This window comes from Lemur catta, chromosome 2, assembly GCF_020740605.2.
Source record: "Lemur catta isolate mLemCat1 chromosome 2, mLemCat1.pri, whole genome shotgun sequence".
Taxonomy (NCBI): Eukaryota; Metazoa; Chordata; class Mammalia; order Primates; family Lemuridae; genus Lemur; species Lemur catta.
Window position 1 is genome coordinate 132,214,419 of NC_059129.1, and position 25,088 is coordinate 132,239,506.

The window sequence follows — 25,088 nt, forward strand, 5'->3', positions numbered from 1 at the left end:
GTAGAGTCAGGAACGTCCAAAATAAATCCCAAAACTTCACCTTCGCCAATATTTATAACTTCTTTTCTACTAAGTCTTTCACCAGTGTTGAAAATTCACTGATTTAGTTTCCCTTCTTTTCATTACCTATGACTACACTTGAACTATTTTATGGTGAAAAAGGCCAAAAATATATATAGCATGATGGGAAAGGAGGATAAATAAAAAAGGAGAAAGCCAATAGGGCAGTGTTCTGCGGTTGAATAATGTGGATCGAATATAGTTTCTAAATGTTCTAGGAAAGCATTTACTCTGCGTGGACACAGCTTCCCTCTCTGGTTTGTTAAATCTGGCAAGCTGATTACTCCCTTGACTATGTCAGCAGGAGAAAAGTCTCCTCCTCACAGATCTCTGCCTTTACCCCCTTTCGTCTCTGACCGCAGAGAAGCAGCCCCTGCTCCGGTTCCTCTGACCCTCTTCCTTGCTCCGGTCGCCTGCTGCTCTCTGGCTTGCTTGCACCTCTGATCCTGCCTTCCTCGTCCTCCTCCCCCCTCGTGGTCTGCCCTCTGCCTATCTGGACAGGTGCCTATCCCTCACCACCTGCTCCCCAGGGGGTGTGAAGCTCCTGCACTTTCTCAGCCAGACCCTGCTTCCTTGTGGCGTGCTGAGGAGCCTCAGAAATTCGAGGTCTGTCCACTGGGGTGCTCTGTCCCCCACTATCTCACCTTTCCCCAACCCCTTACCCAGGCAAGCTCCATTCAACTTTAAAACCTCAGCTCTGGTCTTGGCCCCTCCCTGAAGTCTTCCCTAAGCCACAGAGTTGAGGTGAAGTGTCCTGCTCCTTGGGCTCTACAGCTCCTAGGTTCTCCTGCTACCGTTGTGGTGGAGTGTGTGTGTGTGTGTGTTGTCATCTCCCCCTCTGAGCTCCTTGATCTCTAGATCTTTCACTTCTCTACTGGCACCTAGAAGACGTTCGGTAACGTTGAGTAAATGAATTAAGGAGTGAGTGAGCACAGACATGCGTAGTTCTTCTCTCCCCTGTGAAAATCTTCCTGCCATTCTTCCAAACTATAATTCCGTTTCTTTCCTTCCCCAGTTGTGAACTTTTCCATTGAAGCCTGACTCCTGCCTTCATTCCCTGCTGAAATGTTCTTTCAGGGGTCAGCGGCCCTACAGTAGCTAAACTGGAGGCCTCTTCCCACGTGCAGTCCCTGCTCGGTCCTGCTGGCTTTTCTTCCGGTCACGCTTCTCTGGGTGCCCTTGGTGTCTGTGACTTTGCGGCTTGCAGTTTCTCCACCCTTTCCATCCCCCACCCCGTGCAGCTCTGCCCATCCCTCACTGTGGCTGCTCCCCAGGCTGTTTATCCAGCCAGCAAGCTCCCCCAGGCCACTGACCCATGCCCTTGGCTTTGAACTGTGTGCTCTAGCTGCCCACCTCAGATTTACCTCTCCACCTCTGAGGCCCTTCCCGTGTGCTGGCCTTCCTGTGCAGCCTCTTGCTGAACAAGGCCAGCTGCCCCAAACTGCACAGCCTCCTAACAACTCGTCACTCCCTCCTGACCCTCCTCTCCTCCTCTCTCTGACCACCCGCTCTGTGTCCCTCCTTCCCCCTTTCTGTCCTCGGGACCACCTTCCTGCCCTTCACCGAGGCTTTTTTACATCATGATCTTCTTTTTTTCTTCCTTGATCCAAATTTTCAATTGCCAAATCCTGTTGCTTCTAATGCTATAACTTCTTCATTTCTCTCTTAGTCCATTTTGTGTTGCTATAATGGAATACCTGAAACTGGGTAATTTATAAAGAATAGAGGTTTATTTAGATCTTACCTCTGTGAGCTGGGAAGTTCAAGGGCATGGCCCTGGCTTCTGGGGAGGGCTTTTGTGTTGCATCAGAACATGGCAGAGAAGCCAAAGGAGAAGCAAATACCTGCAAAGAGGGGAGACCAACTGGAGGAGGAGGCATGTTTTATAACAACCCACTCTCACAGGACATGATCCGTCATGAGGGTTCTGTCCCCATGACCCAAACACCTCCCTCTGGCCCCACCTCCCAACACTGCCACGCTGGGAATCAAATTTCAACATGAGTTTTGGTGGGGAGAAAAACAACTATACGCAAATCATAGCATCCTCTTTTTCATCTTCACTACTCCAAAGGAGACTCTTAGTGCTCTTTTCGTGAACTAAAGAGCATTTAAGAAATTACTTTCAGATTTGTTCCTTTAAAATGCAATTAAGCCACATCACATTGAAGGGATGCTCAGATCCCCCAATGGCATCTGTAAATAAGGACCTGTGTGTGGTTTCGCTGTGGTAATCAGAGCCCCCCAAACTCAGCCCCAGCCCATCTTTATTGTTGGGTCTTCCACATCTCCCACTCACATAACCCAAACTCCAGCCCACTGTCCACTCTTTTTCCCAAATGCGTGCTGGGCTGTCTGGATTTCATGCCTTGAAAACATTTCGTTTAATTCCTATTTTGAGGACTATTTCTCCTTGAAGGTGTTCTCAACCCCTTCATCGGCTATGTCCTTGTCCCTGTGTGGACTCCATGGATCTGATGTCTCTTAATGTACTATAACATGTATCATCATCATCATCATCATCATCATCATCATCATCATTGTCAACATCATCATAACTTTGCTTCTTGCATTATTTCTGTGTATTGGCTACTGTGCAAATCTCTTACTATATTTTATTATTTATTTCTTCATGAACTCATTCAGATATATATTATATTTGAGACTAATTAGCTTGTCTAAGTTCCCAGAGCTAGAGACAAACAGCTCAATCCAGTCTAAGTGTCATTATAGCCTGGGAATTAAGGTGCCCTGCCTCCTACCAGACTCTCTGAGTTCAAATCCAGGCTGTCTTTCTTACCAGCTCTGCAACTCTTGGGCAAGTTACTTGGCCTGTCTACCATTTCCATAACTGTAAAATGAGGAGGATAATTGTGGTACTTACCTCACTTGGTAAACTACCACGCACATAGCGAGTGCTCAATAATCTTGTCTGTTATCGTTGTCTATCCTGTTTGGCCCAGGTTCACGCCTTTGCCTGTCGCTTGAGCCACCTGCTAGTCTTTCTGATCCCACACAAGCCAGCATGGTCATGAGCTCCGAGGCTAAGTGTTCGTTCTCTTCCTCTTTCTGATTCTCTTCAGTGTTCAGAACGGCGGTTTGCACGGAGCAAGTGCTCATTCAGTACTTGCGTCAAATTCATTGAACGCCCCTCGTTCTTTGCAATAGGGTTAAAAAGGGATTGTGCCCAGGACTGGAATTAGAGAAGACCTACCTTGGTCTTATCTGTTACCTAATATGTGTCAGTCAGTGCCTCCTCAGACTGATAGCAGTGTGGTAAGAGGTGCTTCCTGCCTGTAAATATTAACATTAAAAAGACACCTGTAAACAGTGTCTAGCAGAGAGAATAGTGGCTTCCGCAGATTGCCAGATCTAAGGGTTGCTCTCCTCTCCCCACCTGATTCCAATCCACAATCTTGTTCAAGTCTCCCCAGATTTTACTCTTTTTTAGAATAGAAACAATAAGACTACATAATATTTCCAGACAAAAATCCGATATCAAGAAACATGTACAAGACATTTAGTTATTTAAAAAAAAATCATGGTGTGGAATATTCAGTCCTCCCTTGGCAGTAGACCAGCTTCAGTGGGAGGAGTGAGTGAGGTCTGTGAGCTGCTAGGAAATCCAGGTCAACCCATGTGCCCTGGAGCCGATGCTAATGCATCCTGTGTCCACATCCTGTTTTTAGCAGGGCTGTGGCAGGGGGAGGGGACCCCAGTGTCCTCCCACGGGGAGCGTGCACATGTGCCCTGTGTCTGTGTACAGGAGTGAGGAAGTTCTGGAGGCGTGCCCTTCAGAGGGGTTAATAAGGCGGTTCTGCTCGGTTCAGGTGAGTGTGACCTTGCTCTGTGCCCAGTGTCCGCCCAGGACAGGGAGGTGGGCCCACAGGGGCTGTTAGAGCAGCACCACAGAGAGAACCAGAGGCTACTTGGGCCTGAGAGCAAGGTCACTGGAGGGCAAGGTCACTGGAGGGCAAGGTCACTGGCCGGGAGGCCAGAGCTTTAAGTGCGCTGTTCGTCTATGAGCTGTCCTCTGTCCGGTCACTCCTTCAGGCTTCAGCTCCCTCATTTGCACAGTGACGAGTCTGAGTCAGTGGTCTCCAGGGCTCCTTCTACCTAGGGCCACCCTTCATTTTCTGCCCCAGCCTCAAGCTGTGCCTGCACCCATCAAGTTTGCTTGGACTCTGCATATGTTACTATGTTGTAGCTGGGGCAGGCTCAGGAGCTGGGCAATACCCGAGTCTGAGTTTAAGCTTCACTAGATAAGGGGTTACGAACAAGGTAACTTGGATGCTCCAAGCCTCAGATTTCTAATCAATAAAACGGGGACAATAACAGTTCTTTCTGCAGGCAGCCGTGTGAAATGCTCAGTGTGGTGCCTGGCACATGGGAGGTGCCCGCATTCTGCAGTTCCCTCCCCCACCCGCTGCCTGCAGAGGCCATAGCGGGACTGTGGTGTCCATTCTCAGGCTCATCAGATAGTGCCACATGCAGAGCGCGTCAGTGGTCACAGTCACTGGCCCTAAATTATGCCCTTTCCCACGTGAGCTTTAGTTTCGTTTTTGATGCCGCAGTAAGGGGAAGCCGGGAAACAACAGCCATTCTCATAGAGCCCTCGCGGCGGCAACATGCTGGAGTGTGTTTGTGCGGGCGTATCTGTGTCCGCACGTGTGTGGCTCCATCGCACAGCATATTTGAGGGGCTCAGCATTCCAGAATGCAGGGACTTGGGGTGGGAGCAGCTGGGCCAGAATCCTCCACCTCAGCTGTTCCCGACCGACAACTCTGTTGCCCTTCCCTCTGTCTGGCAAGTGAGCCTCCAGCCGACCCAGCCACAGCTGGAGTCCACATGCCTGCCCTGCATCCTCCCGGCGGCAGGCTGTGCGCACGCTTGCTGCAATTGCTGGGGCCAGGCGCTGCTGCCAGGAGTTGTTTAATGTACCGAGATGTCTGCTGTTTATTCTCTCTCCTGTGTTAAGAGGGAACAGAATGTTGGGCCGGGGGCGGGAAGGTATCAGTAAATGAACAGCATTCCTGTACTGGCTGGAAGGGGAGACCCAGACCTATAGTTTACCAAGTACTCCCTGTACATCTTATTCATTGTCCTACACATCTATAATGCAGATGGTATTTCACAGTTAAGGAAACCACAGTTTAGAAAGGTAAATGACTTTTCAAGGTCACAGACCTGTGGCAAGGCAGAGCTGGATTCCAGATTGGGTCTGTTGATCTGCTTAGGGCCAAGCTTCTCATCCTTCCCACTGCAAGTGCAACGAAAGACTGGTGCCCTCGGAGAGGCCAGAGACAGGCCAGGCAGGCAGCTCATGAAGTTTAACTTAATAAACAGTTACCCAGTGTCTGCCGGATGGACAAATGCACTGGGGCCCTAGAAAGATGAATAGGATAGCAAGAGTAGCTGCTCTCTCCCAGTCTGGAGATATGAAAAAAGAAGATTATAATGCAGGGCGAACACTGTCAGGACAGCAGAACTGTAGGAAAGGCAGGGACGGTGAACACCCCTGGGGGATGGGTGTGGTGCTGAGGACCCCACAGCATCATGCATTTGTGAGGGCTGGGTCCACAGCCCGGGTGAGGCTGCTCCTTCTGTGTCATATGGTGCAGGACCGGCAGTCGGGCAAAACGGACACATGCCAAGTGACAAAAGCAAGGACAGAGTGCAGCCTCCCACGGTGGGCTGATACCCATGCCAATTCTCACCACCTCCACGCAGGCCTCCCACTTCGAGGGTGCAGGGAGCTGCAGGAGTTGCTGGCATCCTTCCTCAGGAGCTCCGCACACCCCAGGCCCAGGATTCGGACACCCCAAGGAGAAGTCCCAGTGGGAATGTGAGCACCGCAGGCCCAGCCTGTGCCCCATGCTGCCCAGGGACCCGGGGGCACAGCAGCAAGGCCTCATGCCCACACCGACCTTGAAGCGTAGACAGAAAATGGCAACTTTGCAAGTAAAATAGCTCTAATGGCTCAGGCTAACCCCAAACTACGCAGAGAAAAGGATTCTGGGAGACGTAATGCAGCTGAGCTAAAGGGGCAGATTCCAGATGCATCACAGGTCCCATAGGAGTGCACCCCTGGGGGACGGCGGGGGGTGCTCTTAGGCAGAAATAGAAGGAAGTTCAGGTGGAAGAAAGGATGTGCCAAGCTGTGAGGGAACAGCACCCGGGGGAATGGAGTTGTAGGCCGGGGCAGGCTTGCGGAAGGCCTTCAGAGACAACTCAGGACTCGCCCAGTGCTTGGCTGTGTGAGTCAGAAGCACCAGTGTCAGCAGGAGGAGGTGGGCCGAGGGCCTCCCCTTAGCCAGGGAGCCCAGTGGTAGAGGGGCGAGACCCTGAGAGTCTGAAGCGGGCGAGACCCTGAGAGTCTGAAGCTTGTCACGGCCTTTCTTTATTCTGCTTCCACTTTCTAAATTCTTTCATCCGCTGGCTAGTTCCTTCGTCTAATCCTTAGGGAGCCTCTCTTTCATGCCAGGAATACGTGGTGGTCAAGACTAAACCTGGCCCCCAACCTCTTGTCTAAAAGCCTTGTTCAAATAAAATCTTACACAGGATAATGCTTGCAGTGTATTGGCCGCTTGTTTATTGTTTTCTCTGTATTCTTTTCTGAAAATCTCACTTGCAGTGTTGCTTATTTTATGTTGGAGGCATTGGCAAGGGAGCCTATAAGGAGGGAATGGAGAAGGAAGGTGGGCAGTGTGCTCCCCGGACTCCACTTGGTTAATAAGCCAGTGGTTCCAAGTGCATCCACACACCAGAGTCACCTGGAGAGCTTGTTGGAAAGACTGATCCTCAGCCCCTCTGCCCACTCCCACCCAATGGATTAGATTTTCCAGATGTGGAACCCTGGAGGTTTTTAGATTAGATTCTCCAGATGTGGAACCCTTGCCTAGAGACTTTTAGAAGTTTCCCAGGAGATCTGAAGCAGCCAGCTGGGTTTTCTGAATCGCTGCCAAAACCTCTGTCTTGTTCTGTCGGACTTAAGATCTTTGCTTCTACTGTGCATCTCGAGTGCAGGTAGAATTCGAGGGCTGCTCAGGTGAGGATGCTGGTAGAGGTCATTTTATCGTCATGGTGACACTGGCACAGGGTGCTGGTGTCCAAATCATTTCTAAGCAGGTGCTGGTGCCCTCACAGAACCAGAAAGTGGAAGGACGTGAGGCCATCAGGGCAAAGTGAGATCAGCAAGCAGAGTCCAGGGAGGGTGGCACCCACGACTCAGTGGGTCCAGGTGTGGAGGGCTCACGGATGGGACAAAGATGTGTTTGAATTTCAAAAGGAGATCTGAGAAGACAGGCAAACTGGAGTTCCCATTTTCATGCTATTTATAACAGAAAAAAATTCCATCAGCTGTGTCTGTGGAGGAATTAAAAGCGAGGGGGAAAAAGGCTCAAGTGGTCACGATGGAAAGGACCCAGATTCAGGGGCACCACCTTGTTCATGCTGCCCACTGGGAGAAGTAGGGCAGGCAGGCGGCTCCCACGGTGATGTTCGGGAGGGGTGGCTGGTCACTGTGCTTCAGGGAGGAAGGAAGGGCCCTCCGTGCTTGCAGCGCCTCCAGCTTTCGCCTTCAGGGGTGGCTCCACCAGCTCCCCTGCTGCCCCCCAGAGCAGCTGACGGAGGATGGGAGGATGGGGTCGGCAGCCCCTGGCCCCACGTCCCTCCTGGGGTCCCCTGTGCCCAGCCTGCACAGCGGCCAGCGTGCCCAGCAGGCTTCAGGGACAGTGAATGAGAGCCACTGTTTGTTCCCACTGAGAAAGTTCTGACCCGTTTCCGGAGCCATCCCCATGGAAACGTCAGGGGGAGATAATTGAATGGAGCCTCTTTTCCTCCCATCTGCCCCGCTCTTCCTCACCCAGAGGCTGAGGCTGGAAGGGTGGGCCTTCTGCTGCCTCGCTTTCCCTGTAGGTTCGTGTAAATTTGAGAAGAATACTAAAAGCCGGGGTCCCTCACTGTGCCAGTCTCTGCTGGGATCAATGACCCTGTCCTGTCCCAGTTGTGGTGGCAGTCCATTTTTGTACCAGGTCTTGAGCTGGGCCTGCCTGGTGCATACTGATAGCCAAAGGCTTCCAGAGGCTTCCCTGTCCTTCCCTGTCCAGCCAGCCAGCCTGCCTCAATCCTCAGCCACATTTCCTGCAGAAAAGCCTTTCTTGGACCACATATTTATTAATCTTACACATATGCAAGAAATTTTAAAACAGAAATAGAGGGAAGGAATAACTTTGCTCCATTTGCAAAACATGTAAACAGCCATTTTAAAATGTCAACAAAGGTGTTTTCTTTTTAGTAGACTACTTAAGCTCATATAAAATTACTCGTAATCTTTTTTCATTTTGTAAAAACTAGCATTTGTGTAAAAGTCATGTGCTGCAACCCTGTTTTGTTTTATTTTATTTTGCTTTTCACAATAATTGAGTAAATCTTAAGATAAATAAAAAAGACCTAAGTAAAATTTCAAATTCACAGTGAAGCCATGAAATGAAGCCATTAGTTTTTTATTGGTTATACCAAATCCAGAATGAAAAGCAGAAGTTCAAGGCCCTTTCTTTTTGTTACACCTTCATCTGTATGCCTTTTGAAAAATCATCAAAAGTCAGAATTCGACCTGGGGCTGCAAACTCCAGTGGCCAGGTTACAAACTTAAATTGCACTTTCTAGACCAGTAATTAGAGAAAATGCCCACTGTTTTGGCTCCGGACAGTATTGTGCCTGTTACCATGAATACAGTGATAAGCAAGACTGTTGAGGGCTCTTGACTCAACAGAGCCGGAGTTTCAGTGGGAAAAACATTGGGTTGGGTGTCTGAAGAGCTGAGTTTTAGCTGCAGCTCTGTGACTTACAATTATTAGTTAGTTGTGTGACCTTGGACAAGTCCTGAGTTCCATCACATCTATGATGGGGCTAGTTCTTCTCAGAGTCTCTGTGAGCCTAAAATATAATGAGATATATATAAATGTGTTTGGTAAACCAGACCAGTGCTTTATAGACATTAGTTGTTTCTATTCTTAACCTCTAAATGTTAGGATCATATTCAGTTGGGGGTAACTGATATTTCAGTATTGGCACATGTGGGAGCATATTGTTGTATAGCAAGGAATCCAGAGGTAGGTGTGCCAAGGCTTGTGCAGCTACTCAGGGAATTATTCCTTCTCCTACTTTACCATTGTGACTGCCTTTCTTGTGATAAAATGATAATGATGACGGCTTGGGCAATGTGCCCCTGTTTTAGGCAGGACGATGGGGAAGAGCCAAGGGCAAAAGATGTGTGTACTGAGTCAGTCTTTGCATCAGGAAAGCACCAGCTTTCTTAGAAACACCCCACTATAAAGCGCCAGTGTTTCTTCTCTGCCACATACTTACCCCTGGCCCCCACCACCTGCAAGGGTGTCTGGGAAAGTGAGTATTTTAACAGGGTACACTGCCACCCCAGAGAAAACCGGGGTTCTGTAAGTAAGAAAGCAGATGAGAATGGATGTTGACATGGGAGGCAACTGGCTCTATCGTTCTTAACTTGTACCAGGTCAGTAAAATCCACCTAAGTCATTCATTGGAAGCTCCTGGGAGGTATGGACCGTTGTGTGCAGTTCCCTCATCCAGCTGTGTAGAGCTCCATTACCTATCCCAGCCAAACAATAAGTCCTCATTGATTGTCTGTGAGACTGGATAGTTACGATTCCTTTTTCTGTGACCTTGGTTAAAAGAATGTTATGTGCCCTCTAGGCTATGTCATGAGGCTATGCTGAAGGTTAGCTACTAAATTGGAAGGAGTTGGGAAGGCATTGGTAACTTTGCAGTGCTGGCATATATGCTGTTACTGTCAGTGGTGTTATCAGCACAAAGCTGCCATCCATAGAGCAAATTTTATATCAACTTCTTAGGCAGTTCAAACCCAAGAGGTCACAAATGAAAAACAATATATATGGCCCTGACGGAAAAGAAAAGACCCGTTGAGAGGTTTTTGGAACCTCGTCCCAGATCTGATTCCCTACTCCGGGCCCACGTGCCCTTCTGTGCTTGTGTAGTCCTGGCCTTGGTGAGGCTGTGGCCTGGACACAACCAGGCCAGGGACCTCCGTGTGGAGAGACAGCATCTGGCTGCTTTTCAGACACAGAACTCTTCAGTTTCTGCCAGTGACCTGCATCATTCACCTTTGGTACAAGTTAGCAGTTGGTGAATGAAAGGACATAAATCTCTTTGAAAAGCACCTTTGTGAGGGATTTTCAGATTCAGCAGAAGGGAGCTCTGCTCTTGGCCTGGGGAGCTTGTTAGCTGCTCCGGAGGTGCCAGAGAACCAGCCCCTTACCTGTTGAGAAACGGAAGCACATTTGGAGAAGGACTGAGGGAGACATGACCTGTAGGTGAAGCTGATTGAAAGAAAAGGCCAGTAATAATAGCAAGCGTATTTTCTTTTCTTTTAATTTATTTTATTTAGTGCTTGGCATGTGCAGGCATGTTCTAAGTACAGTAAAGGTCGTAACTCATCGAAACCTCTGGAAACCATATCTTGTGTCTATTTTGCATAGCAGGGAACTGGGATTCAGAGGGACTAGGTAACTTGCCCAGAGTCACTGATCAGTAAGTGGTAGAGCTTGGCTTTGAACACCCACATTCTGAGCCATTGGCTATGCTGTGCCACTTCCTGGGTAGTGGCCTTGTGACAACAGACATCATTCACATTGAGGAAACCAGTCAGCTGCTCAAGATTTCTGCCAAACGCAAAACAAAAGGAGACAGGCTTGATTTGCAGCAGGAAAGATCATGTTTAGTTACCTAGAACTTCCATATATCTCCTACAATTAGCACGGGATTGAAGGGTAACGAATGTGATTGTCATTATAGCTGAAGTTGAGTACATACCTTGGCAGTATCTTTCTCCTTATTTTTCTGAACAAGATGCCCTTTTGAGACATGTTATATAGAAGGAATAGGCCACTCGGGGTGGGGAACCTGCAGCCTCGGGGCCGCATGTGGTCTTCTGGATCGTTGAGTGTGGCCTTTTGACTGAATCCAAATTTTATTAAAAAGATTTGTTCTGTGAAGTTTGGATTTGGCCGAGGGAGGGGCTGCACTTGGGGATCTGGAGGGCCACACGTGGCCTTGAGGCTGCAGCTCCCCCCACACCCCCCTGAAAGGTGGCAAACTTTTTCAAGTCTTCCAAGTGTAAGAATTTGCAGCTTATGGTGAAAGAGCCCCTTTGAATCAGAATTAAAGATTAGATGGTATTGTTTTGAGACAACATCCATACTTCATAAACCTGAAAATCCTGCCATTTCTTTTGGAGAGTTAATGTTACATAATTGATGGACCCAAGCCATTTCCCATGATATAAGTGTCCATACTGAAAAGCTGCCTCAATATCAGTAAAAAATTATTTAGTATACACCAAATAATGTGCTATATACTGTAAGCTAAATACTGCTTAAGGAAGACAATAGGATATAGGCAAATAGAAATATTATGCTGAAAATTAACTGGATAAAAAGTTTTCAACATCATGCTCAATCATTATGTACGTTTTTTAGGTAAGTCTACGAAAAGCACCAATTGCTTTTATAAAGCGATTGAAAAGTGCAAGAAAAATCACTGTGCCCATCCTACTCATTTGAGAAAAGTTAGCATTAAAAAAATTTAAGAGTAGGAACCCTAGTATTTTGGAAACTGTTGGAATCTAGAATGGGAGGCAACATAGTGGCAGTACTTGGAATGAGGACAGTGAATTCTGTGAAAACTAATTTGTGAAGATGGTTTGGGGCAGCTCTGACCAATAGTTACCAGAAGTAGCGTTTATTTGGGATTTACCAAGTGCGAGGCTGACATTTGCCGCCTCACATAATCCTCCTAACAACCTATTAAGGCAGGTACTGTTTTTTATCATCACTATTTCACAGAGAAAGACAATCAAGGCTTAGATGGGTGGCAGCACTGTCATTTACCCCCAGGTCTGCCTGACTTCTGAGCATGTGTGCTCTTAGCCAGTGCCGGGTCGGGCCATTGCCTTGGATTTGATACTGCAGACACCTGCCTTGATCATTTTATGAAGGTGACTTTGAAACAAAAAGCCAGAATGTACAGGCTGGGAATAGACTGTGAAATGAAAGAAAAAGCCTGTGTGGGGAGTGTTTTGACCAGCTTGACAAAATGTCACCAACGTTGTCATTGATACTAAATATTCATGGAGTTCTAACAATATGCCACATTTTGGCAACAGAATTACTTTCAGTCTCAGCCAGTGAATTCCCAAGCTAAATGATGTCAAGTGTATGAAACCCAGCGGCCATCGGCCACGAAGGGTGAGATCCAGGGTGTGGGATTTAAGGAGGTGCTCACTCCCTGCACCTGCCTGGCCCTGAGAGTCAGCACCTCCGAGGGCTTGGACCCTCAGTGTCTCTCTCGCCTCACCGGAGTCCTGGCCCTGCGGCCAGCGAGAGGGTGACCCTTGAATTTTTATGGCAGACAGTACATAGTCTGCAGTGAATTTTGTTTCATATTCATTTCCATTAAACAGAGGAGATAGGTTTGTGTGATAAAAGTATCTTCGATGCCCAAAGGATAAGAAATATTAAATTACAGAATTACTTATTTTACATGAAATAATTTGTCATGAAAGAAGCAAAATGTGAATGCACGTAGTTAGTCACACTTAAGTAGGACATAAAGAAAATCTTAACTGCTTGTGAGTCCTTCAGCCCTTTAACCTTCTCCCTCCTCCACCATCCGTGCACAATCCCATAGCACAGATGTGTCAGTCATTCTTCTACTCCTTGAAGAAAAGGCTTCTGCTGGCTTTGGGGCCTGCCTTGGCAGGGCCAGGATGATGCAGGAAAAGACCGAGACACAGCGCAAACCCTGATTCCAAGTTCAGCAGGAAATAAACTAATGGAGAAGTTTATTTCCTGAGACTCAAGATTAAGGAACTTAAAAAAAAAATCTCTTAAGTACAGGTTTTCCAGTAACATATAACATATGTTCCTTTCTTGGAAATTAGGTTATAACTGCCTTTGTTTTTTTTTTTTTTCTTTTGCTTTGGTTATAATGAAGCTTCTGGACAGCTCATCAAAGCCAAACCATGAAGTCTATTTTAGGAATTTCTTTATGCTTGGTTATTCACTGTACTTTTTTGTGGTGTGCAGACTCAGTATGTAAAAACGAGATAGAGTTGTCTTTGCCTGGAGGTACCTCAGGCTATTTGTGTATAAGTAGACATGAGAAGAAAAATGAGCTTGAGCCATAGTATTTGGCCTCCTTTCCTACTACACGGACAGGAGGAGCAGTCAACACAGCCAGCCCCTGAACAGCGTTCTGCAAGTACTTGGTTCTGATATCTCCGAAGACCATGTTAAGATTCGGTGTTGAAAACATTCTGTCTTCACAAGTTCTTGAGTATCATTTCACTATTTTACCCAGGTGCAGGGCTGGTAAATAATGGTGTCCTTTCTGTCTATCCCTTGAATCATAGAAAAGTGGCATCCTGTAGAGAGCATACGATATGAAATCCCGTTATGTAAATGAGAAAGAGTGTGGTGAACAGGACAAGATGCTGGACTCAGGAGTCAGAGAGGCGGCTGCCCACCCAGCTCGGCCCCTGCCCAGTATAACTTGACCTCAGGCAAGTCACCACCCCCCACGCTTGGTGATGGTCTTGTTCTCTGATGAGTGGCTCACAGAGCATCATGTTGAAGAGAAGTTCTACACAAGTATAAGGAATTCCATCTGGACCTGTGTTTGTTCCTCCTGCTGTTTGGTCTTACCAGGATCTCCACTGGAAAGCACTTGACTCTACTGGAAAAGAAAATATGGCAACCTAGAATTTACCCTGGGTAGAGTTGGAGGCAGCAATATAATTTTTGTAAATTGGAGTTTAATATGATTCTAGCCAGAAAAGGCAAAAGTGTACTCTCCTGGTGTTTCTTCTCTCTGACCACTCCTCCCCAAGCCTTAGCGGCTCTTTTTAATCCCTAAAAATTGGGTTTCCCCAGAGGGCAGTCTTCATAATGCTTCTCTTTATTGTTTCAGAGGTTTGACGATGCAAGCGACTTCCACATTCTTGTCTCCAGCTCTAGACACTGTCCAACTGTTTCTCTACCGTCTCTACAAGCGTGTCCAAAGTAGGCCTCGTGTTTCCTCCCCTGCCACTTCCCCACCCAGCCTTCCGAATTTGGGGAAGTGGGTGTTATGCCAGCTGGTCATTAGGTTTCAATTGTCACCTCTTGAGAGAGGCCGTCTCTGTCCATCCACCTCGAATTCTCCCCACTCCTTGACTCTGCAGTCGCCTTCCCCGCCCCTTCCAAGCTGCAGGGCCACAGGAATCTTATCTGTCTTGTTTCCTGCTAAGTTCTCAGAGGATGCCTGACTCATACTGGGAGGTGAATAAATATTTGCTGGGTGAAAGAATCAGTGAAAATGAATGAACAAAGCAATTTAACAAAGAATTTCTAAAAGACTGAGGTTGGAGAAAAGAAATTAGCTAAGCACTGGGGATGCTGTCCCTTAAATTGGTTTTTTGATCTAATTAATACATTCCATAATTTAGGAGTTTTCTTAAGTGAATTTTGTTTTCAGGGACAACTAAAAGAGTTTAGGCATCTGGAAGAAAAATTGTTTACACTTAAACACTGTTGGGATTTGATAGTAGTAGTTATTGATGAAAAGGTATTTCCTATGGTTTGACTCTGTCAAGACCAGCCTGGGCAACATATTGAGATCTCATCTGATCAAAATGCACCTGGGCATGGTGGCGAGCACCTGTAGTCCCAGCCACTTGAGAGGCTGAAGCAGGAGGATCGCTTGAGCCCAGGAGTGTGTGGCTGCAGTGAGGTATGATCGTGCCACTGCACTCCAGCCTGGTTGACAAAGCAAAACCCTGTCTCTTAAAAAATAAAAAAAAATAAAATAAAAAAAATGCAATACTTGATGATTATTAAATTTTTAAATAGATCTTCAGAATGCAAAAAAAAGTAAATTATTGCTTCTTGGTCATCGAAATCCATGCTGAAGTTCCCATCATTTTTACCCATTGACAATGAAAGTGGTGGATGCAAGAGGCCACAGCCCTGCTCCCAGCGGCTGCCCTTCTCAGGCCAGCGGCACTGGCTGGAAGAAGGATGCGCTACCAGGGGTGTCTTTGGAGCTGACTTCTGAGCATTAATTTCTTCCATCAGGAGATCAGTAAATGACCCCCTCCACCTGCTGCCTTCCAAATTTGGAATTGGGTTACATCATTGATTTTTTTTTTCTCCTGCTAGATGAATTCTATAATCAGTCTCAAGGAGAAAAGAGACGGCATTTTGCATCGCTGCTCTGCCAACTCCTGTCTGCATTCAAATTCATACGGTGTCATTTTCCTTCTTTGCAAATTTGATGAGTTGAGGAGGCTCATATTTATGAAACATTGGCTTGTTATTCTTTGGACAGTGTCTGGATGGTGAACTTGTGAAATTTTAAAAACAAAAATCGCACTCACCGCAAGATGAATAAAGAAACTACAGTGCCATCTGCTGGCAGTCTGAGGAAAGGCAAGTGATGACCAGGACAAGTCCAAACCAGAAGATAAAATCATTCAAAATATGTGATAGTTTGAAGAAAGTAGATAAAAGTAATGAAAGCACTGTAAATCATCATTTTAGAGAGGAAAATACTGTTATATTTTTTGAAAACTGCGTGGTAGTAAAAGCTTACCTTTTTCTGCAGGGTAAGGTCCGAAGTATTTTTATGATACTAAACATTCTCCTTTGGCAGAAAGAATGAAAATGGGGTTGGAAAAATAGAAATGAGCCTTTGAATTGAGACGATTTTATGTACATTTTTTTCCAGACTAGAGAGAGTAAGGCATATATTGCAAGAACAATGGGGCTGGAGTCTAGGTCACCTGGGTACAGTCCCGTGTTGGCCCCACGTAGCTGTGGAACCGCCGGCCGCTTCCTTAATTTCTGGAGACCACAGTTTCCCGTAAAATTGGGATTGGATTAAATGACTGGAAAAAATTCCTTACAACTCAATAAGGTTTATTACTCTAAACCAGCAAAGGACTAAAGGCAAGTAATCTTTCTTTAGACCATTTTCCCACAAAAATACTTCTTTTAGAAAAAGTAAAAGCTCACATACATATTTTTAATTCATTACATGGTTAACCAGTTTTATCCACAGCTAGGGATATTTGATATATTTGGATCTGAGCAATTAGGTTGAGACTTTCCTAGTCCTTAGAGTGAGTATAAAAATATTAATACATGTGGGGCTCCCTGTGCTTTTAGTAGCCCCTTATAGAAAGCCTGCTCGGCCATGCTGCCAGGTCACGGCCAGCGGGAGTGAGGGGGACTGATGCACAGTACCGTGACTTCAAGTTCAAAATCCAACAGTAAGATCTGGAAAAAAAAATGTTAAGAGTCCTAACTTAGCTTAAAGTTTATTGCTCTTTGAAGGATTTCCTGCCTTAAGCCCTGGCCCACTAGCCAACTGCTTGTTCTCTGTGGCCTTTTTGTTTTGCCCATCCTTCCCCAGTGGCCCTGTGTGTTTTCCAATTTGCTTTTGCTGCTGCTGCTCCTCCTCTTTCCCTTCTTCTTGTTCTTCTTTTCCCCCCTCTTCTTTTTTTTAATTTCTTTTAGAGTCCGCATCTCTCTCTGTTGTCCAGGCTGGAGTGCAGTGGCGCAGTCATAGCTCACTGTAACCTCAAACTCCTGGGCTCAAGCAGGTCCTCCTGCCTCTGCCTCCAGAGTAGCTGGGACTACAGGCTCGTACCACCATGCCTTGCTAGTTTTTTAAAAAAATCTTTTGCAAAGAACGGGTTTTATTATGTTGCCCAGGTTGGTCTTGAACTCCCAGGCTCAAGCAATTTTCCCACCTCCGCCTCCAAAGTGCTGGGATTATAGGCATGAGTCACCACTTCTGGCCACTTTTTTTTCTTTTTTTTTAAAGACAGAGCCTTGCTTTGTCGCCCCGGATGGAGTGCAGTAGCATCATCGTAGCTCACTGTAACCTCAAACTCCTGGGCTCAAGCGAGCCTCCTGCCTTAGCCTCCCGAGTAGCTTGGGATTACAGGCATGCGCCACGATGCCCAGCTAATTTTTCTATTTTTACTAGAGATAGGATGTTGCTCTTGCTCAGGCTGGTCTCAAACTCCTGACCTCAAGTGATCCTCCCGCCTCAGCCTCCCAGACTGCTAGGATTAGAGGCATGAGCCACCGTGCCGGGCCACCGATTTTTTGATGAGTTAGATGTTTCCTTATATTTTCTGTGTTCACAACACAGTAGTAAGTGGGAATTAACTAGAATTCAAATGTAGCTCTTGTTCTCTATAACTGTTTCTCCCCGCTTCTGTTCTCAGCTCCTACTCTCCCCTAGTTTACAATAGAAGTCTTTCAGATTTCTGTGCTGGCCAGAAACAGTTCTCTCCTCTCAGCCTTGCTCTCGAGGCTGGGGCCTTCCATTCTGCAGTGGCATCCAGCCGTCAGCCAGCACCAAGGCAGCTGCACCGAAGGGTGGTGGCTTATTAAAGATGGCTCCGGTCACCTTAAATTCTTGAGGTCCTTTCATCTGCAAGGTAGGCAGAAAATCACTATTAGGTGATTTGAATGTTCTGCTTCTCTTCCTCTAATTTTTTCAGTGTAACTCAGAACCGGCTTCCAACCTCTGTCTTCCCAAGGTCAGATGCGGAAGAGTGTTTCCATCTTCCATCACGGCAGTGAGGTCTGAGTGAGGATTCTGGTTTCAGTGCCCTGAGTGTCTGTGCTTCTGTTCTGATGTAGGTTCCTTCTGTCTGGTTTCCGGGTCAGCATGCCCAAGGCCACTGACCTTGCCCTCTGGGCTTTGGACTCACTTAATGAAAGATCATGCTCAAAGTTCTGCTCTTTCGTTTTTGAGACAACCAATTTTAACTTTCTTTGGTTTCCCTGCGTTCTTGCTTTAAATTGATATCTAAGTATTTTCTGGAGAAATGCTTAATTAACTGGTTCGGGGCTATGTATACTTTTCAGGTTATTCAGGTTCATCTATATCAACCTTCACAAACTGGCAGCAAGGGGGTAGGGTGCCAGGGAGTAGGGTGGGATGTGGGGCCAAATCTGGTGCCCAGACATGCATTGATTAACTTGAACACATTTCTAAAAACATGGAATTACTTGCCATCACTTAAAAATCTGGGGCTATCCTGCAAAAATGCAGATTTCTGGCTTTTCTTTGAACGTTGGGAGATTTAGCAAGACGAACGTTGCACTTGCCACTTGGCGGTAACCCCTGGAGGAATTGGAGTTCCTCTGGCTGCCTCTGTTCGGAGCACCCAGTCTCCCTCCCACTCCTCCCACCCCGCCCCTCGTTATTCTTACAACTGACCACTTCACTCAGCTGCTGGGCGAGGTGGCCTCTGCAGTACTGAGTTTACATTTTCATTATTATTTGTTTTCTCTTTTCCGCTTACACGAGAGACTTCCCAATGGCCATAACTTCACTGGTACTTAACAGTTCACAGAACTGAAAGGTACTTGCACAATCATCTAGTGAAGTCTATTCTCTTCGTTTAATATTATAGGTCTTACCCTAGAGTGAGTCCTTAATAAATGTTGACAAACGGCACACAAGGCCGTTTCTAAGAAGCCGGCAGACAGGTAGAAATGGCCCGTGGTAAGCATCCTACACCAATTTCCCCTGGCTCTGTTAAGCAATATCGATGCTGGGTCAGACTAGTTAGGAGGAGTTTCAGTTCTCCCATGAAAGCAAGGCTCCCTGGTAATCCAGCTTGTTCTCTTTTCTAGGAACCCTCTTCATAAATCAAATTCAGAAGACGGCTCTGTAGGTCAGTACCACTTTCCTTGGTTTAACTATTTAATTGCTCTTTTTTTAATGCTTTATAGGTAACATAAACATGTGAAAACACTAAAACCGCAAAGACCCCCTCTAGTCAGAAATAAACACTAAGATTGTCATGTATAACTTCCTTCTCTCTTTTTTCCTATTTGTGAGGTTTTAAAAAAAACATAATCGTGATTATATTCTACATACTGTTTTATAATTTTTAAAATTGAATATGTTATGAGCACTTTTCCACCTGATTGAGTACTCTTTACAGTAAAATTTAAGTCTGCATATTATTTTATCATCTTGGATGTGCTGTAATTTAATTAACAAGTCAGTTCTGTGCTGGACCTTTAGCTTCGAGTTTTTTCTCCATCATAGACAAATGATGCTGCCGTAAAAATCCTGTGGTCTCTGTCCTTGATAACGTCCTTAGGATACATCCTTCAATTTGGACTTTTTGGGTCAAAGCTTATGCACAATTAAAGCATTGCATATTTTGTGGATCCTTGATTATAAAATGCATGCTTGGTTTAGTCATGGCTTTTCTGTTTGGGTCAGAGAGTGGGTGGGCAGTAGTGATTAGGGCAACCTCAGGTTGCCTGGATTTGAATCACGACTCTACCAACCTCAGTAGTTAAGACCTTGAGCAAGTCACTTTTTTCCCCAAGCCTCAGTTTTCTCATCTACTAAATGGGAACAATAATACATCATATATGTGACTATTAAGTGAGATGTGCCATTAGGCAGCAAAGTGCCTAGATATGGTTAAGTGCTGAATAAATGTTAGCTATTATCATTTATTTTTTAGGCTGCATCTCCATTTCAGAAACATTAAAATCGGAAAAGGGAAGAAGGGACTATAGCTTATAGTCAAACAAATATATTACCAAATTGCCTGAGAGAAGGTTGAATTGATAATGATCAGTCTTCTTTAACCCTTTATGGCTGACATTTGCTTTAGTGTTAAGCCCGAAGGCGGCAGACACCATGAAACTTGTGTCAAGATAAGAATATATTGGACGTCTCAGGCTGAACGGCTCTGATTTCATTCCCACAGCTCTGAGGGTTGTCAGAACTTAAATAAAGGCATCCTGTTTTGACAAATGACGCCCTTTCTAGCCTGAGAGCGCCATGGACGTGGTTCCCACATGTCTGCTCCATGCGGCATTGCTTGGCACCACCCGTCTAGACTGTGGAAACCCATGACTTTTCTGGGTCCTGTTTCCAGTGGCCATGGAGCAACCAGACAGACACCAGATGGTGACAGAGCTGCTGTTTCCAGTGTGCCACATCAGCATGATGGCAGATATCACTGCTGCTTTTTCTTTTTAAAGAATAAAGGGCAGTTCTACCCATTCATTTTACTTCCCGTTTGCTTTTTAAAAGATATTACTTACCTTGGTGATTGAAATTCTACCAAATATTAGTACTGTCCGGCTATGGCAGTGATTGTATTATTGCTTGAAAGTCACCCACAGTAGTCAGGGAAGGGTGGGAGGTTAGTGAGAGACCAAGCTGGGAGATGTCACAGGCGGATTGCAATCGGTTTTTTCTCATCCTGTGCTCTGGGTAAGCTGTAGGTAGGTCACTGAGTAGCCTGAATGCCAGGGAGGGAGGAGTTGTGCCCCACTCGTGCCATAGCTAGACCCGCAAACTACATACCATCGAGCAATAGTGCAGGTCCCCCCCACAGACCATGGGGACCCGCTGTGCTGACCAGTGGGCACAGGACATACCAGTCATTCTGTTCTCATCATTAGATCTGGAATCACAGAAATAAACCAAGGGTAGGTCAACAATAGGAACAACAACAAAACATTAAGTTAAGTTCTTAAAATATCCTATTTGTGGTGTAGTTGAAGTAATTGTGGCTAAGACCAAAGGGGGAAAATATACCACAAGACAAGGCAGAATTAGGCATGCTAGTTAAACAAACATCAAAGTGAATACAAGAATGCATGTTTTGCCTGCCTTTTTGATGTTTCTTTATTTCTCATCTTAACCCCACTGCACCATTTCTTGCTACTAGGAAATTTGCATTTCTTTTTAAACAACTTTATAGGCATTCCCCAGTCTTTCACAAACTGAAAGAGAAAAACTGCCTTTTTGTTAAATCAAAGTATTCTTATTAGCTTTGAATTATAAGGAAGCGGCTACTTTTGTTATTAATGAATTTATTGCTTGTGCTTTTTTTTTTTTTTAAGGAAAAGGAGATTGGAAGAAGAAAAATAAGTATTTCTGGCAGAACTTCCGAAAGAACCAGAAAGGAATAATGAGGCAGACTTCAAAAGGTACTGCAGTGCAGCTGGCGGACAGTAGGTCCATTTAGCTCTGAAATGCTAAGAAGCCCGAGCCACTAATGTAAATGGGCGCTATAAGTTAGAATAACTGATTGCGTGTGCCCATAAAACGTTCAGCTTTCGGACATTCCTATCATTACTTTAAGACTTCATCCCAGTGGGTTTTTTTTTTTTTATTATTAGATTAAAGAAAACAAATGGGAAGAGTTAGCAGTCCTCTCTTTTCCATAGATCTGACCGCAAAGACCAAATCTTTAGTTTTCTCAGTTACACCAACTTCGGAAAGATCTTTACTTTCACCTTACTGAGATCTAACCTAAAAGGGTCTAGAAAGTTTTAGCCTTTGCTGCTTTTGGACCCTACTTGGAGCCTTTGCAACTTTGCAATGCAAGTCTTCTGAACTTTCAATGCTCTTCTGTGGCAGGGACGGTTCTGGGGTTGTTGCCCCTGGAAACTCTTAACGGCCTGACATCATGGGAATTCGCCCAGGCTGCTTTGTGAAGGGAGTTCTGCCCTACTCTTGGCTGTGTCTTTTTGTTGTTGTTTATATAGTAAGTAAATATGTCATCCCTTTGAGGCCCAGTTACGTAATTTATGTTTCCCCAGTATTTAGTGAGGAAACCGGAACAAATCCACTTCCAGATTCCAGTCCCGCTGAATACGGTTATCAATAGATGGAAATTTTTCCCTGCTCACCGGTGACACGACTTGTTTTCCTTTGCAAAAATCATAGTGTCCGCTGCGGTTCAGGGTGCGTCTCCAATTATCTGCACACGTGGACGTGAGAAAAAAAGGATGAGAGCGGCAGATTCGCCATAGCACACCTGGGTTGCGAGGCAGCGTTCCACATGGTTCTTTTTTTAAGTCGTTCTACTTTAAGGAAGTTATTCTTGAACATGCCCAGTTTTTCCCTCTGATATACACAGGATTATTTGTGATTCAAAACAAATCTTGGATTCCTAGGGAGTCTTATTTAGGAAGAAAGCTAAGGAGAAAGAGAGAGCTAGGGAGAGAAAGGGAGGGAGGGAGGGAGGGAGGGAGGAAGCCAGCAGTTACCAGCCCACGTGGGTTAGAAACCCAGCCAACTCCCCATCGCCCTCCCCGCAGTCAGAGACGACACAGATAGGAAAATGAATCAAGCCAGCAGGCCTCTCTCCTCCCCGGCACACACTATTACTCTTCCCGTACAAGTAGATGAGTGGTGAAGGCAACTTGAGTAGTATTTCCGGACTGATTGATTACAGAATGGAAATGAGATAGGAAAATACAGGGGAACATAAATTCCAAAGTAGGCCCTGCCTGAAATGGGTTCCTATAAGTCTGCACCCAGACTCTTTCACTCTGTCCTTCTACACCAAGGCATCCTTGTGACACCGGGAGTTGGTGAAAGATGAATGAGAGAGACGGGGCAGGGGCGGGACGAGGGACTGGAATGTGGGCTTGTTCCCTGTCTGCACCTTACGGCCCACTTCCACCGACATGGCCTTCCCCACTCACGGACCACTCACATGACTGTCACTCACACGACTGGCCCACGTGGCTCACATACAGCATAAGCAACAGCAGTCCGTTTGCTTTGCAGGGAAGACTTTAGAAGGAATCTAAGGGGGAATTCTCTTCTCCTCTGTGGTTCTGGCTGCCTTCAGTTTCGAGCTGGAAGTCAACTTCCCCTCACAGTTTGGAGACCTATTTATTACAATAATATTTTCAGATACAGACATATATAGTGCCCGTCTTCTCATGAACTCAACATGCTTCATATCTGTGATTTTATTTATTTGCACTTATCCTTTGTGGAGCAACAGCCATGTCGCTTAGTAAGGCTGAAGGGTTTTACGAGGCTGCGGGGTCGGACTCTGTGACCTTACCTTCCTCTGTTGTGACTGACAGTTTTCTCCCACTCCTCTGCAAAAATATTTCCTTCCCATTCGTATTTCTCATGGAGAGAACCCTCAGCCGAAGCAGCCGTGCAATGCTTGTCAGATCTGGTTGGATGTTTAAATGAGATCTCTGCCCTGCCTATAATGAGGACCTCCCTGTCACTTTTTTCAACTGCCCCCCCCCCCCAGCTCCCCGACTGCTCACTCCATCTCAAAAGCTCTATCGTTTAAGGGATTGTTTCCATCATAACGTCCACATGTTCTGGGAGCGGATTTCCCAATCAGAGGTGCTCATGGGCCTCCTGTAAACCAGTGCGGTTCTACTGCCCCGTTGCTCCACGAGTAACAGGCAGCACAGTGCCCCTGAGCAACGCCCGTCCCCAGCTGGAGATGACAGTCCGTCAGCGTGGGCCTTCTGTGTCATCGTCCCTGTTCTCATGCCTGCTACTCTCTCTCCTCAATCTCCAGGAGAAGATGTTGGTTATGTTGCCAGCGAAATAACGATGAGCGATGAGGAGCGGATCCAGCTGATGATGATGGTCAAAGAAAAGATGATCACCATCGAGGAAGCCCTCGCTAGGGTGAGCATGCAGGTGTCTCGCCTGTATCTGTGAGCACCAGGCCTCCTGACGTTTAAAAATATTGAGGGCATCAAAGGGTAGAGGAACATAGTATCTATTACTGACTGTGAACAATCAAGTGAGATAACTCACTACCTTCGGACCAGCCATAATATCCAACATATTATTTTGATGATATTTTAGTGGTTATCAGGTATCCATATTGTCAGATAAAATATTTATTAATTCTTTTTTTTTTTTTTTTTTTGAGACAGGGTCTCGCTCTGTCACCTGCACTAGAGTGTAGTAACGTCATTATAGCTCACTGCAGCCTCTGACTCCTGGGCTCAAGCGATCCTCCCACCTCAGCCTCGCAAGTGCTGGGACTACGGGCATGTGCCACCAGGCCCAGCTAACTTTTCTCTTTTTTTGTGGAGACAGGGTCTCACACTTGGCTCAGGCTGGTCTCAAACTCCTGGCCTCAAGCAATCCTCCTGCCTTGGCCTCCCAAAGTGCTAAGATTATAGGCGTGAACCATGGTGTCTGGCCAAATGTTTATTACATTCAGTTCACTTGATGCAAGCATTCCACCTTGTGAGGTGAAGCTTCCATATTTAACAACTACACGAATGAATGAATAGCAGACATTAGGAGAAAAATGACCTTCTGAGTACCATTGCAAAATTTACAGACCTTTTGAAAGGACTGATAAGAATGTAATCAATGGTACAAAATTAATTATTAAATAAAAGTCAAATAAAAAAACCTCAGTTCTCTAAGGTGTCTTCACAAACTGAACTTTGAATAATCTAAAGCTTTTGCTTCAAATATACCTTAAAATTTGGCTTACTTTTCTATCTAAGTAAATATTAATTGCAGTTTATTATGTCCCTTTTTTTTTTTCTCCCCTGAGTTAAATTAGGCACTAACAGAAGCCTAATAAACCTTTAGGGAACTGGAGTAGCAGTAATGATAGTGAGGCACAATTTGTTAAAAGATTGCCTGCTTTGTTGTTGACAACAGACTAATTAGCTCTTGGATTTTCACTTTGGTCAGTTGGGTCAGTGCTGTGCAGATAAGTCACAAATAAACAGGTTCAGAAATGAATGAAAACCTTCCAATCCTTAAGGATCCTTTGAACGAGCTATAACTTTATTATTGTCGTAGTCATTTTGTACTGCTGTCACAGAGCAGCACAGGCATTTTTTGGCTCAGAGTGCAGGAGGCTGGGAAGTCTGATGTTAAGTAGCAGTTTTGGTGTCTGGTGAGACCTTCTCCCTTCCCAGATGGCACCTGTGCACTGGACGCTCACCTGGCAGAAGGCAGAAGGGCCAACAGGCAAAGGGCGGCTGAACTTGCCCTTCTGTAATGGAATTAACACCACCCAATCAGCTCCCAGAAGTCCCACCTCCTAACACCACCACCACGACAATAAAATTTCAACATGAGCTTTGGAGGAAACCAATATTCACCTCATAGCAACCATTAATTGG

General features: G+C 45.8%; 1 protein-coding gene across 1 annotated transcript in view; it reads left to right on the plus strand.

Moving 5' to 3' along the window:
• The window catches only part of SASH1 (SAM and SH3 domain containing 1), a 166,784-nt gene that overhangs the window by 76,992 nt on the left and 64,704 nt on the right, over window positions 1-25,088 (plus strand). Inside the window, exons 5-7 of the mRNA XM_045544547.1 lie at window positions 18,813-18,853; window positions 21,060-21,146; window positions 23,504-23,616. Of these exons, the coding sequence (XP_045400503.1) occupies window positions 18,813-18,853; window positions 21,060-21,146; window positions 23,504-23,616 (241 nt within the window). The remainder of the gene's footprint in view (window positions 1-18,812; window positions 18,854-21,059; window positions 21,147-23,503; window positions 23,617-25,088) is intronic.